Consider the following 15,774-nt stretch of genomic DNA (forward strand, 5'->3'; position numbering starts at 1 on the left):
TCAACAGGCTAGTTTCACATGATAAGTACCTTTAAGGTAATAAAACATAATAAAGAATAATTTGTGGTAAAACATATATTAAAATAAGGTCCAGTAATCCAAGGGCCGTCTTAGTGTTGCTTGTCCATAAATCACTTTATAATGTAAATCTTTATTCAGAACATCTTGTGGGCTGGGACAAGACATCCCTCCCTCTATTTGGCAATGTTTCAGTAAGAGGCAGAATTAGGAGGAGTGCGAGGGTGAACACTCACTGAAAAACACTCCAGGATGGGGGATGCCATGTGGTTCAAGTGAAGGTGGCACTTGCTCCACATGATCTAGCATAATATCTGTCATAACCCGCTGTTCATTTTAAGCGCAGCATCAAGGGTGCTATGGGCACGTATTTGAACGTATTGAACCATATTAGCTTTTGTACATACAGTACATACTGTAGATACTGGGTCATATTAAGTGAATGAATCATTTAATGCATCAGCAGAATGGGAGCAACGTATGCAAAGCAGTGCCAATTCACCCCTGTACTTTAAATGGATGAACTAAAACGCACAGCGAAGACAAAGTCAAATGCTTTTGAATTATTCTATTCTTTTACCATACTAAGTTAAATCTCTTCACCCTCGTCATGCACCCCACTTTCCACTCCCAGATTTCCTATTTTCCAAGTGAAAACCACCCACCCCCTTCCCGCCCTCCGTTCACCAGCAGAGAGTCTCGGACCACAAATCAGATTTTCTTGTTATCTAAGCAAGAGGGGAGGGGTCAAATAGTTCTGCTCTTCTTGTTTAGGCACCAATAAAAATAAGATTTGTGTCACATAATGTACGTACCTGATAAAAATCTAATTTGAGTTGGTTATATACTCTGTGTGTGTGTGTGTGTGTGTGTGTGTGTGTGTGTGTGTGTGTGTGTGTATGTATATATATATATATATATATATATATATATATATATATATATATATATATAATTGTGCGTGTGTCTCAGAACTCGTCATCAGAGCTGAGTAACAGGGTCTTCTCATTGTCTCCCCGTGTACTGAGGTTGCTGTGGCTGCGGGAGAGGGGGGGGCCTCCACACTGTTCCAGGGTGGACTGTTGGGTATACTGCTGGTAAGCCGGGGAGAAGTTATGGATGGCGTCCTGGACCATGTCCCCAGGGTTCATAGTCTCCTTTAGGCTGCTAGAGATGCTCTTCATAGGGGCACAGCGACCTGTGGAAGTAGAGGGAGGAAGAGGGAGGAGTATTAGTAGTGAATGTTAAATAAAGTTTCATTGGTGGAGTGATGATAGATCAATTGTAAGAGTTAGACAATGGTCGGGAGTGGGGGATGGATTGACTGAACAAACCATTGAGCCTGGGTGAATACACAGACTAAACAAATGATGTTCACACAAAAAAATGTTGACAGCCTGCATCCATTAACTGTAAATAAAACTAAAACAAAACAACAACGACCATGTTTTTAAAAAACAAAATGAGTGGAGTGAAAAAAACAATATACTAACTAAGTAACTAACGTGGAACTGAAATTGTACTGATATACCTCCGTATAAAGCAAATGCCAAAGACCACAACTTAGGACAAAGAAGCAAACATAAAAATCTGTGTCACAATGGAGACATAAAGCGCCAGCATAAACCTACCGTACTGTCCATAGATAGGAAACGAGCCTTTTAGTGCAGCACAGTGAGGAGACAGAAAGGGGAAAAGAAGAATCGAATGAAAAGAGAGGAATGGAAGAAAAACAGAAGAGACAGAGAGGAAAAGATTACTCCAGACCATATTCAGAGGAGCAGAACAGTGTTGAAAGATAGGGAGGGAAAATAATAGTAGGAAAAAGAGACAGTGAGGTCAGTATTGAAAGACTAAAGAAGAATCTGCAATTATCCCATAAACCTTTCATAAAAGTGACAATTATATCAAATGTCTTGACTGCTGGTAAGAGATTTATTTCTGATTCAGAAAGCATTTTGTTATAATTTTCCCACACTCAATACGCTAATAGTAATACACCTATACACACTCCACTCTTACCATAGGAGTCCAGCCTCTTGTCCATGTAGACCTTATATGTGAAGGCGTGGCGCAAGGCCACGGCAGCAAAGAACATCTCGATGCAGATGATGAAGTTCTGGTAACCGGCTGCCACCGTGCCCTCTCCCACTGACACCTCAGCAGAGTTGATCTTAGGGATGGCTCCACATTTCTCCAGGATGGCCAACAGCATTCCTGGATGGAAGTGAAAGAAAGAAGGAATGAAAGAAAGAAGAAAATTATCAAAGCGAGGGAGAGATATAGAGAAAGAGAGAATGACAGAGAGAGGGTGTGGGAGAGTGACCCACCCACCATTATACCGTTAAGTCAGACTACATAAGCACCACTGTGCAAATGTAAAAGGGAACTTCACAGGTATTTAACCTGAATCCTATCATTCTATCGCAAAGTAAAGCTCTCTATATTGGTTTCCTCACCCTGCCAGAAGGACAGGAAAATGACCGACTTCACCATGAAGAACTTGAGCACAGGACTGTAGGGGACGAGCAAATCCCGTGTGGCAAAGTAGAAGAGGAAGAGAGCGTAGAGCGACAGGCTGACAGAGATGTTGTAGATGATCGTCACATACAGGTATCCACTGGCCACACTGGAGCACGGAGGGACAGACACAGAGACATGTAGAACCAGTTAAGCCTTTTTAGATCATAATGAAGGACATGCAGCCTAGAATGGTGATCTAAAAACAGTCCTCTTTCTCACTTTGCTCTTAAAGGGATATTTCACTTTCAAAAAAACTTTGGGTAATTTTATCATCTACTCAGGCTTTTGTGAGCCCCCCAGACCGTTTTTAAGTTGCTTGATTCAGTATTTAGATATATGATATTCATTTTATCAGACACGCCCCCTTCCTATACAAACCCATTATAACTTCAAACTCCATTTTTAACATGTTAGATTCATCTAAAACCCCCCTCCTTGGTTTTGGTGACTCACCCCGCCCTCCTAATACGCGAGGGGGCCGTGTTTTTTCGATAACTGTTTTCATTTATTTTTTATATTATTTTTGGAAAATGAAAAAAATAAAAAATACAAAAAATAAATAAATAATAATAAGTGAAAAAAGTTATCGAAAAAACAAAAGAGCCAAAGAGCCCTGACTTATATGTTTGAGGACGTGAATAAAGCTTTTCCTATAAAAAACAAGGGGGGCTGGATTTTTACTCTTCATGAAGCAGCCTTTTGAAGAGAGTCTTTGTAGACATAAACAAATGTCCTATAGTGAGAATGTTTCAAAAGCACAACCCAAAAAATCAATGAAAATCAATTGAGCTAAGTTCAAGTGTCTATGAAATTATGACTCAATGCAGCCGTCATGTCAAAGGAGACAGCTGGTCACAAAGGCACTCATGTTATGAATGCCTTTGTGAGCACGTATGGTGGTGCGCTAACATACTTGAAGTCTCCATCTCTGTATTTCCCAAAGGCTTGCAGGATGACTGTGATCATGGCCATCAGTGGTTTCACTACGCAGAACTGAAGAGTCGCCTGGGGAAGGAATGGGCGACAATGGGAAGGAAGGAAGGAAGGAAGGAAGGAAGGAAGGAAGGAAGGAAGGAAGGAAGGAAGGAAGGAAGGAAGGAAGGAAGGAAGGAAGGAAGAATGGAAGGAAGGAAGGAAGAATGGAGTCATAATGTGATAATGTGTCAGCAAAACTACTTGACCAGCTGCTACACCATCTCAATCAGTCCTTTATTAATTACTATTGTATGTCATTCATTGGCTCTGTTAGGCCAGGACAGTGGAGAAAGACGGCAAAGCAAGGGCAAAGGAAAGATGACATTCAATACGGCACAGTACAATCCTCAGGGTTAAATTTAACTCTCAGTTACACATGGAGAAATGAACACTGAGGATTTTACTGTGTAGCCTCCAGCAACAGCCAGGAACTGAACCCAAGGTCTGAGTACAACAAGAACACTAATGAGGAAAAAGAGTTGATGCTGCATTTTCACTCTGATGTCAAAACGGTGAGACATTTGTGGAATTATTTGAGAACTTTATTACATAGTTGTTCTCATATTCTCCTTACACAGGATATGCATGTGAAAACAGGATATGTACCTGTTTACAGAAGCGGAGGAAACCAATGGAGTATGTCCTGCCCCACAGACAACAGGTTCCATAGACACAGCTAGACCTGTGGCAGAGAACAGGTTTAAGTACAAAAACATGACCTGAGTATCATGAACATATACTGTAGGCTGCCTGACAATACATTCATGGACTCAATTAATGCATACATGTCATGTTTTGTTTTTATTAACAATATAGATCAGGTCCGTTTTGGATTAAGTGTGCGTGTGTGTGTGTGTGTGTGTGTGTGTGTGTGTGTGTGTGTGTGTGTGTGTGTGTGTGTGTGTGTGTGTGTGTGTGTGTGTGTGTGTGTGTGTGTGTGTGTGTGTGTGTGTGTGTGTGTGTGTGTGTGCGCGTGTGCGTGTGTGTGTCAGATTGATAGACCAACTGGGGCTGTGTTTATACTGGGATGAGTCTGCTTGGATTTCGTTTTAAGCAATCACAGTGGCTACGACTCATGCAACATTCACGTTCATGTAGCCCTTGAGGTTTTTTTATCAACTCACAGATTTCTATTGGGCTATAATATCGAGAGAATAATGTCAACATTCTGTTGAGCACTGACACCAATGCAATGGAACAGCAAGTACCCTCTGCCATTTTAATGACTTGTGGCGACAGATGTCATTGTTGCACAGCAGCTGTATCTGTATGCTATATGTACGTCACCTAACTGTGCAATAGAGTCATGATTAGATATCGTTAGCATGTACACACCAACTTACAATGTTAATCCCCGAGCAGATACATGCTCACAGCAGGGTACATTGTGCCATCATGGCTGCTGAGGCTATTGTAAACATTACTGGATTAAGGACATACATATTTGCATTTGATTCAGCTGATGGCTGAATAAATACACTATAAACACAAGTATAAATACAGCCTGAGATAGAAAGAACAAAGACTTACTCAATAGGTTTCCCTCTGATCTCAGCCATGATGGCACTTTCTCCTCCCAGGTACTCATAGCACAAACTGAGGAAGTTGTAGATGACAAAGGCTGCAGGCAGACACACATACAAACAATAACAGTAAAAAATATGTAAAACTAAATAACAGAAATAAATGTATTGAAGAGGCATTTCCTGTCATAGCAGGTCTAACATGGGAGAGGAAGTAATCAATCCATGGGGGCTCTGTGACACATTTGTGATATGAAGACACATTGGTTGTGGTATCCACTGCAATAAGCATTATCAGCTCCCCACCCCACCCCTAGATAAAAACTTCCATAAATACTTCCTGTGTCAGAGATTCCAGTGTGACTGGATGCCGAGCGGACCAGTAGAATAGAACAGAGGAGTAATTTATCAGTTCAGGGAGTGCTCTCGCTCTGAAAACCTTTCTCGAGACCATAAACAAGGTTTAGTAAATTCTTGCTGTGATTGTGGAAGTGTTGCACAGAAATGAAGAGGTTTTAAGTTGGTCTACTTTTCTGGAGCACCGGTATTCAGTGAGTCTCTCACAACTCAATACTAGACTTTGATCATGAACTTTTCAGTGCTCTTCTGTTTGTCTGTCTGTGTGACCAGACAAATAGCTCTATTGGCTGTGTACATTTACACCTTGACAGAGTTCTGCACGGTACATTCTTCTAATTTATCTCCGAACTGACTTGACCAAACTCCGATCCCAGTAATGTAACTTCAGCTGCTGTCCCATGTGTTCTCCTCAGGATAATTTAAGGGTAGCTGAAAAGAACCTAAAGATACCAGCGCCCTGTTACCATGGGTGCATCGAAAAAAGTCAATGGTCAAATTCTCTAAATGCTTTCTTATCTCATTTAGCACAGAGTACACTGGAAAGAAGATTTGCCATCCCACAATTCCTTACTTGAGCAAAATTTCAAGGTAGGTCAACACATTTAAGTTCCTTCCCTTGTAGTAGGCTGACATCCAAGTATGAAAGACAGGTGAACTTTTTTTTTTTTTCTTAAGGTGAACTTAAGAAAGATCCAAGGCACTCTGCTCAGTTGAGTTTTAAAAAGCTTTTATTTTATCATGGCTTTTAGCTTGGAAAACGGGTTACGGCTCAAGAGCCTTCATCAGGGTCCAATAGTTAAAACATGCACACACTTGTCATAATCATATAGCGACTTATATAACATTTCAAGGTATTCCCTGAGTTAAGTGGTGTTTCTTAAGATATTGTATGCATAAACTTGAAATTAGATTGCCTACAAGTCTGTTTTATAATTCTGACAGGGAAAAGCAGTAGACAAAGTTTCTATAATCTCATTTTACGAGTAAGTCTCCTGAAGAGTTACCCCTACATTTTGACCTAATCAATTCTGTTTGCGTGCAAGTATTCTGTACAAAAACAGCACAGACCAATGCCTCCCTCTATACAGTATGTCTGCTTGTTGACTCTAGAATACCATATATTATGTGATAACATTTATGGTGACACTGTTCTATTCTAGCACTAAGCCATGACAATATGTTCACAAAGATAAAGAGCAACTCAGTGAGCGTGTGCGTATGACTGAACAACACACAATCTGTGTTTTCTACATAAAATGACCCTGTGCAGTTTACACATTTTGGCCCAACTGACTGTTACATTAATCACATCTCCATGCCAAATAACTGGATGTTTATCAGCAGTTAAGTCCTCTGTCCGACTCTATATTTAGCAATATGGAGCCCTGACGCTACAGATTTTGTCCAACCCTACTGTCCCAAGGCCTGTCACAAATAATTACTACATACTCGCCTAATTGCAATTATTTGAGATAATTGCAATTATTTTACGTAATCGTCATAATCGTTTCCATGTTGAAAAATGTTCAACATAGAAGCTTACAGATCAGTTTGTAGATCAGTTATTTCCGCTATTTAATTAATTTCTTTAAGGTATGATATTATTACATGTGTCAGTAATTTCTGTGTATATTTAAGTTATTTGTCATATCTGCCCTGCGTAATTTGTGATTATGAAGCCTAAAAACCATACGGAAATTTAAATTGTATTCACATGTTCCAATGTGAATACCAAAAACCAAAAACACAATCAAATCGTTAATCGCAATTATTTGTGTGACAATTAATCGTCAACTTAAATTTGTAATCGCGACAGCCCTGCCATGTGCCATGCAGCATAACTTACTGTCAGCTCCCTGACATTACTGCCACCAGTTTCTAACTCAACGCTGTGCACACATAAATACAGCACACAGTAACCACCCACAAACAGGCAGTATGCCACGCATTCCACACACACACGTACATTAACTTGTATGTACAAAACATGCACACTTTTAAAGGGAATTTAGTAGCCTACATTTTCTACCAGAATCATGATGTTCTTTTTGTTAAAAAAGTGTAACTGATAGACATTTGTGTCCACCCGGACCGCTTTGTGCAAGGCACCTAGGTCCTCTTTATAAATGTGTGTCTGATGTGTTAGTAATCACGTCCGTGTGCTTTCCGTGCTGCTGGGTCTTCATCTTCAATAAATAAGACATCCTAGAGGGAATTCAAGTGAGTGCTGGTGATATTTTTTTTAGCTATTGTGAGGAGAAACTCTGGCAGGAAAAAAAAGGAAAAAGTCTAAATCTGTGTCTTGAGAGCTCGCTTTCTGGGCACTGGAAATTGCCAATATCTTCTGGCATACACTGGGATCAATTTGCCAAGCAGCATATCCAATTGGATGGCACTGTTCAGAGTCTGAATCTGTTATATATATTTTAGGAAGAATTATGTTCACAAATTATGTCCTATGAGACATAAACGAATATTTGATATTTGAACAAAATGTGAGGTCATGTCATTCCAGCATTCTTAGTGGCTTTTTGAGCATATTTAGATTATCGCAGCTATATATATTGATATAACTTTTACAGCACACCACCTAATGTTCCATAATGCCTTGGCTGTTTACTGACTCAAATGTCTTACTAAATACTACTAAATTCTTGTGTCAGTACTTGATGCACAGCAGATTAATGGGCTACAGAAGGCCAATGATTTATCTGTTCACAAGTGAGTCCCTTGAAACTCTCCTGAAGCTTTTGGTCGTTGGCATACTGTTGCTAGGTAACAGACTTCCCCTCCCCAGCAATCCCAATAGGCCTAGGAAACGAAAAAACAAAGATGGACGTTCTCGTAAACGCAGACACTGTAAAGGCCATCTGCCACTGGGGGATCACAACACATAAATTGCCACACAGCCAATTCTCCTGGGAGTCAGGAAGTAGTAGAATACTGGAACCAGCCTCACTCCAACAGTTTTTGTGAATATAGTGGATAAACATAGGTGTGTGCCATGTAAGGTGTATTATCCTTTATGACAGAACATCTGTCAGTGCGGCACTGGCATGAAATGAGGGGAAAAGAAAAAAGGGTTTTGTGGAAACTACATTATTTTCACCAACTGGCCACAAAGATGGGGAGGATTCTAAAGTTCATCTGCCAATTTGACAGTTTTACCAGCAAAGATTTTGGAATAGAAAAACATTAAAAAAAAACAATGACCGGATTACTACAGCATACCTCCACTTCCGTCTACAGTACATACCTTCATAGCAGTCTCTAACTGTATCGAAGTAGACATAGTACTCCTCGTTGGTGAAGAACAGGAGGCTGAGCCAGGATTCAAAGGCAAAGATGGGGACAATGAAGAGGATCCTCACTATGTGCCTCTGTTCGTTGGGGGAGCTGTAGTAGCGCAGGTGCATGTAGATCTGAGACAAGAGAAAGAGATGGGTAAGGCGATCATTCATTGACTGACTGTGCACATTCATAAACATATAGTATTTATATTATATTTCTGACAAAAGGAGTAAAACACAAAGCTTGAATGCTTATTTCCAATGTTGAACAGTGTTGAAAGTGTGTGTAAACTAAGTGCCACATGCTGGGGGGTTAACCCTGGCATCCCTATTTTATGCCTAAAGGTTTGTCATGCCCATTAATCAGAAACAGATTGGGGACCTAAGACGAAAAGAATAGATGATTTCTCGTAAATTAGCCCATTAGCGCATGATGTGAGTCAGGTGTTTGTTCAAAAAGACTTCGTCCCTCATTTTCTTATGGATGTCAGGGTGGCATGTCAGCTAATGTTTTGCCTCCACTTATGCCATGCCCACTGAAGAACGTCATAATATTTACAAACAGAAAAGAGGTCTATAGGGCATGGGACAGGGACTTCTAACAGTGTATACTGATGAAATGTCTGTAGGCAAATTGGTTGGGTTCTAGGGTGGGTTGCAACCTGCCATTGAACAGCTCTTTGACACGCTTCTCAAAGCATTTGCTCACTATGGGGGTGAGTGCTACAGGTCACCAGTCAGTAACCAGTTACTTTGCTTTTTTCGCCACTGGAATTATTGAAGCTGATTTGAGGGTATTTGTAAAACCCCCTGATAGCTGTGTTGCACCTGCTCTGTACACTCGCCATGGAATGCCTGGAATCTGGTCAGAATCAACTTTATTGCCACATGACATCACAGGTTTACAGGTGTAAAACAGTGGGTGAAATATTTTTTTTGTGCAAGCTCCATAGTTTTTGTTATTTCCATAAAAGAGAAAGGGAAGAAGAAGGGGGGCAAGGGGAAGAGAGAGAGAGATCAACAAAAAAACACCATCTGCACATGGTCCTGCTGCCTTGTGCGTGTTAACCTGTTGGAAAGCCTTGCACACTTCAGATTCAGCACCGGCGTGATTATGTCATCCTCAGTGCCTGTCCAGCTTTGCTTTGCTGTTTCGCCTTTTCCGGGACATCAAGGGACGCAACCCTCGAACGTTTGTTCATCAGTACAGGTTTGTCCTGTGACACAATCTCCCCTCTTATCTTTGTGTATAATTACGTTCTGATCACTGCTTTTCACCAGATAACTACTTAACCATTGACCTGTGTGTTTAATGTACCTCTCCTCCTATGAGCTTGTGTAATAAACTTCTATCAAATACAAAGTGTCTCTGACTCCATTTGCCTCAACATCCTGATTGATCTAGAATTAATTTGACAGTTTATAGGGGTCTGCGTACAGCTAATCTCTCAAGACAGATTCAGAGCTCCGCAGCTCTGAATCTTTTAATTTTTTTTGCCTATGGGTTCCCAGATTGTTGTACAGCAGACGCAACAAGTTAGATCTCAGAGGAGATGGGATGTGTATGTGTACACTTGCAGCAGAGTTCTGGGAATTTGACTCTGTGCGTTTTTCCTCCTATTGAGACAAGCAGACGACAAGAAGAGACAGAAGGGGTCTTTTGTCATCGGCACCTTTTAAAGGCTTCATCTGGTTCACTTCTTCTTACACAATACCACACCTATCACCTTTCCTGGCCTGTACACACACACACACACACACACACACACAGGTAAGATAGCAAACAAGTGGTTGATAACACATCTAGCAAAGAGAGCGCACACCGATTGCAGTGGTTGTTGCTAAGCGACTGCAACCCCCCTCCCATTCCCTGCTCTTTGCTGATGTCATAGCAGAGGCAGGAGCACTTGTTGCCAGAGCGACCGAAGGCTCATCTTTAACCCTTTGTGAATACGGAAGAAGCGCACAATGGCAACTTGAGCCTTGTAGCATAGTAATAGAATGAATTTATTGAGAACTTCACTATACACAAAACATCTACTGCACATGGGGCGACCCGATGGTTATATTCCCAGCCGCCTAGACCATTTGCTGAATGACACCCCACTACCCTCTCCACATTTCCTGTCTCTCTCCACTGTCACAGTCAATAAAGGCAAAGAAATTTCCCCAAAAATATCTTAAACCAAGTAATCTCCATGAACTCCATTTCACTTGTGCCAAAATAACTAGACAAAGTGACTTAATCACACACACACACACACACACACACACACACACACACACACACACACACACACGATGGTCAACGCACAGCTTCAGCATCAGATTTTCGGCTTGTAAAGTTATCGCATAAATAGATATAGTAGGAAACTCCGGCAGAGAGAGAGAAAGATGGGATGGACATGCAACAAAGGTCTTCTGTTGGAATCAAACACAGGAGACGTTGCAATTATGTGGTCAATGCACTAGCACCTACCAGCCCGCCCTCAAGAGAGTTCTGCTCCACAAGCTCCTTACCTGGTGACATGTGATTAGCAGGGCCGTCCAAACAAAGAAACCTGAAATGGTTTGGGCAGTAGAGGTCATGAGGAAAATGGGCGCCTCTGGGGTGACCAGAGGGGTCTCTGGTACCAAGGAGGAGTTGGACCCCTGTGGAGACATGGTGCCAGGGGGTCGTGGGACCAGACCAATGGGAGAATCATTGCCCAACCTCTCTGATAGGGGAATGTCTCCCTGCCAAAGTTGACTCATCTGCAGAAAGACAGAGGAAGGTACGGTGGATACAAAGAGGAAATTGATTCTGTTTCTCATCAAAGTAAAAAAAGACACAAGGTGATCTACACCTGGGAGGGATGAATGTGTAGTAGCCTAAACTCAAAAGCAACCTGTTAATTAACCTATTCACACAGCACCCTGAGTAAAAATTGCCACCATGTGAATATTAGGGTCAACGAGAAATATTTGATGCAAGCACCTCGTCTTATTGTGTTTCTAGGTAATAAACCATGAATGACAAAGTTTTCTGGTGGAGCATAACATCAATCAGAATTTGCAGAGTGAAACCACTGACAGAGACAGACGGAAGAACAAAGAGAAACAGGCAAGGATTACATTGAGCAGCAAACGAGGGCAGGATGGACACATAACAGAATGAGAGTTGGGATGTTCATGGTTAACCGTTTAACCGGTAACCGTTAAGAAACTTTTTGGTGCAAAGGTACCTTTACCCCTAAAGTGATGCCTGGAGCAGTCTCCACGTTACAAAGGTACAACAGCGTTATGATTGCTGGCAATGGTGCTGCCTTACCAAAGGAAACTCAGGGAAAAATAAACAACCTTATACACTTCAGGAAGTTCACATCAAGTATGTACAATAAATGTATTATTCCTACTGTATATAGTGGTGGATGGTCTTTTATTATTTATTCACCAAAGAAAAAAATATGATTATCTACATTTGGCTATACAGCTCAGAGCCCCTACTGGGTTCAATGATTTCACAACCGCAAATTCTGTTGAAGAGAGGAGACATCTGGTAGGCGGGTGCGTGGGGACAGTGAATATTTGAATATAACAACACACTGGAAGGAAGAACAGAATTGAATCAGTCAAACAGAGCACATCGGTGTGACAGTCTCGGTCTGTCGGTGTGGGGGCTGCTGACCCAAATTCTCCTGTTTCTCCTTGTTTTGCTGAGGGCTGGAGGAAGTGTGAGGGAGCTACGATACGATACGATACGATACAACTTTATTGTCAGTTTTCACTGAAATTTGCTTTGTGTCCAAGACGTCACCGTTTCAAGATACAGACAGGACATACACAATACATTACAGGACACACATCACAGTAGCAGACAGGAACAAGAACAATAGAACATCCTCTTGGCTTACCAATATTGGTTTAAAAGCAGAACAGACTGGTGTACAAAAGAGTTCTTTAGCCTGTTTTTCTTATATTCTGGGACTCCAAACCGCCTCCTGGAGGGCAACAGTCGATATTCATCATTTAAAACATGTAAGGGGTCAGAGGAGATGCTCTTCGCCAGTCTAAGCATGCTATTGATCTGGGAATAGCTGTAAATAGGCCTTACACACAAACAAAAACACTACAGCATCACAGCATCAGAGTTCAGTCTGGTACAATACAAGTACACAGGCTGTGGCCTCGAGGGGGCGGTGCTATAATATGGTTCTGTTAGTTCTGTGAGACAGAACTAGGGCTGGCCGTAAATATTTGGATGCTGGTTCGAATTGGTAATTCTAACAAAATTTAAATATTTGGATGCTTCATTCTTTTATATTTTAATCATTGCAAAGCTACATCATTTTACGCAGAGCTGGCATGGGATGCTCCCATGTTGATCTGGCTGCTTGTAGTCTAGGATTCTAGGAAAGTGACAATCTCATTAGAGTGAAAACTGATTTCACAATGAGATGCAGCTCCTCTACGCATCAGCTAAATATAGGTTGTCACTGGCCGAGATGTGGATGACTCACACCTCGCCAAAGCCACTCGCCAGTTGCTAGCAATTCAGTACCTTAAAACATATTCTCGTTTAATACATAGAAAGTGAAGTACTGATCTCTGCTTGTCTATCTGCGTGTCCACGAAAAACATCTAATCAATGAAATAAAAAAAAAAGTATTTTTCAGATGGAATTTAAAATCAGTCTATTTGTTATTCTGTTAGAGCTGCCCTCTTCATAAGTAAGTCAATGTCAACAACAGAGTTAGGCTCTTCGGATTTTTGCAGTCTACACCATTTATCACCTAATGTTACATATAATATAGCCTGAACTAGGGCTGGGCGATATGACTTCAAATCAATATCACGATTATTTTGCTTTTGCCTCAATAACGATTAATGAACGATTATGAAGTCAAATTAAAATAATGAAAATAACAGATCTACAAGCTATATCATATCATATAATCATACTACAAGTATATGATTCTTTGTTAGACTAAATTGCTTACTTTGATTAACCACTTAACCCTGTATTATACTATAATAATGCAGGATTAAGTGGTTAATCTATCAGACTAATCGATTTAGTCAATTATAAAAAGAAAATCTAAATCTGTTACAACCTTTTGGTGTCGATTCGTTGATATATAACCTTGCCTTTCGATTATTTAAGATGAAGTCGGTTATTGGTTCTAAATGTCAGTTTTTATATATTTTTGGTTAATTGCCCAGCCCTAGCCTAATTCTCCAAATAACTGAGAGTGAATTAGTTCTAAATCACTACGAGCTATCTAACAATAGTAAAGGTCCACAGACACTACACGTATATATAGTATATCCTAGTGGGACAGACAGATTCATAGACAAGGGACATACAGGCATAGGCAGTTCATCAATCCTGCTGACTGCACCCAGGCTGCGTTTCAAAACATCCATTGTACTTTGACCTAAATCCAAACAGCAGGCTTTTGACATGACATCAGAAGTCTCTTGGCTAGAGGAAAGACCTGTCAAGCATCAAGCATGATTTAGGTCATGCATGAGATGAACATATACACATGGTTGCAGAAGGTGCTCAGAGGGAACGTTACTAAAAGCACATGTTTAATTGCTCATCTTTGCTTACTTGATGGATTGCTTAATAACAGCCAGAAGTATTAATTGTTTGAATGTTCTTCCGATCAAGTAAATCACCGGACAAACGGTACAGCTTCATAATATGGATGCAAAAACATACACCTGAAAACATGAAAAAAAAAAAACATCAGTACTTTGTGTGACTTAAATATTGCTTTCTATAGGAGCTTTATCTTATATTGTAAATGGATGACACGACTGCACCATTGAATGAAGAGGGTATCACTGTGACACCATCATGCTGCTCCTTACCTCCTCCTCTCCTCCTCTGCAGTTGTTGGATCTGAACGGGCTGCGGTTGTTTGAATCCAAGCATCAATTTAGCTGATGACTTCTTGTCGATATCAAGGCAAGCCCGTGTGAAGTGTCCAATCTAGCCAAAGCAACCATTAACGCCGACGCCAGTTTATAGTTACATCTATCTACTTTTTTTTTTTAATTACTCAGATAAGCTCCCGTTGCTTTTGTCAAGCTTACAAGTATCGCCAGTTAAGCGAAATGCTACCTAGCTAGCCTGCCGTTAGCTTGTTCGCTGCCCCCCCTTGTAATTATGTCCCCGTAAACTCAGAATAAGGCGAGGTAAGTCAACATACGTTTAGGATGAATTATTGATCCATTTCCCACAAGAAAATAATATATTGTCACCGACCACTAGCTGCTGGGTTAACTTAGAGGTTCCCCTTCCTTCCCATAGCAGCTGAATGACTATAATAACTATTATTCTATGCACCGTTATTTCATCCTCATCAGCAGCTGTCTACAACTCGGCTACACAGTAACCGACCAGCCAGCCAAACTCCAGGCTTCTATTGTGCGCCAGTGTTGCCATATTTTTTTTGAGAGAAACAAGCACTGCAGCAGGTCTTGGAAAACAAGCCCAAAAGAAGCAACTAGGGCCACATGAGCACTTAAACCTGTATGCATACAAGCTTGTAGATGCGACTCGTTGTGAGCTTGTAGATCTGCTATTTTCAAAAACTCTTGCAATAAAATGTGGAATATTAGATTTTTTTTTAACATTCTAAGTAACAGCACAAATGCGCCCCTGAGGCACAAAACATTTTCATGGAAATATTTGAGAACCACTGGTTTAAATAATAATCAAAACAATTGGAAGCAAGCCTAAATAAGCAAATACGCTTTAGAAACAAGCCCACAAAACCGCAACCACCAATTTTTACAAGCAACTTCACAGAAAAAGAAGCCCACCGTCTCTTATAAGCCGACATGGCAACACTGTTGTGCGCATGTTCACTAAGCTCGAAAATAGCAGAGCTACAAGCTCACAGTGCGTCGCAACTGACGCATTGTGAGCTTGTAGGTCTGCCATTTTCGGCGCACGACGGGGCATAAATTAGGCTTGAGCTGCCCCCCTTCCCATGAAAAATGATGTAACTCAGCTGCCAGCTGGTTCTGCACTGCATGTGCTATTGTTGTGCTGTGTGCACCACTGCACCCCCCCCACACACGGTCAACAA

The 15,774-nt window shown here is 41.0% G+C and overlaps 1 protein-coding gene across 2 annotated transcripts; it reads right to left on the reverse strand.

Moving 5' to 3' along the window:
• Window positions 1-947: 947 nt before the first annotated feature.
• Window positions 948-15,058, reverse strand: LOC308098823 (transmembrane protein 184B-like). Of its 2 annotated transcripts, XM_080447275.1 has the most exons (10): window positions 14,549-15,058; window positions 11,210-11,443; window positions 8,656-8,821; window positions 5,047-5,137; window positions 4,123-4,198; window positions 3,455-3,546; window positions 2,478-2,647; window positions 2,041-2,235; window positions 1,650-1,676; window positions 948-1,216 (listed from the first exon to the last, which is right to left on the reverse strand). In XM_080447275.1, the coding sequence occupies exons 2-10, from the start codon at window positions 11,441-11,443 to the stop codon at window positions 987-989; spliced, it is 1,281 nt and encodes a 426-aa protein (XP_080303401.1). In that variant the 5' UTR covers window positions 14,549-15,058; the 3' UTR covers window positions 948-986. The 2 variants fall into 2 exon arrangements, with proteins under 2 accessions (XP_080303401.1, XP_080303402.1); XM_080447276.1 differs by lacking the exon at window positions 1,650-1,676.
• Window positions 15,059-15,774: the final 716 nt, after the last annotated feature.

The sequence above is a fragment of the Gymnoscopelus braueri genome, assembly GCF_963280865.1.
Source record: "Gymnoscopelus braueri genome assembly, chromosome: 13".
Classification (NCBI taxonomy): Eukaryota; Metazoa; Chordata; class Actinopteri; order Myctophiformes; family Myctophidae; genus Gymnoscopelus; species Gymnoscopelus braueri.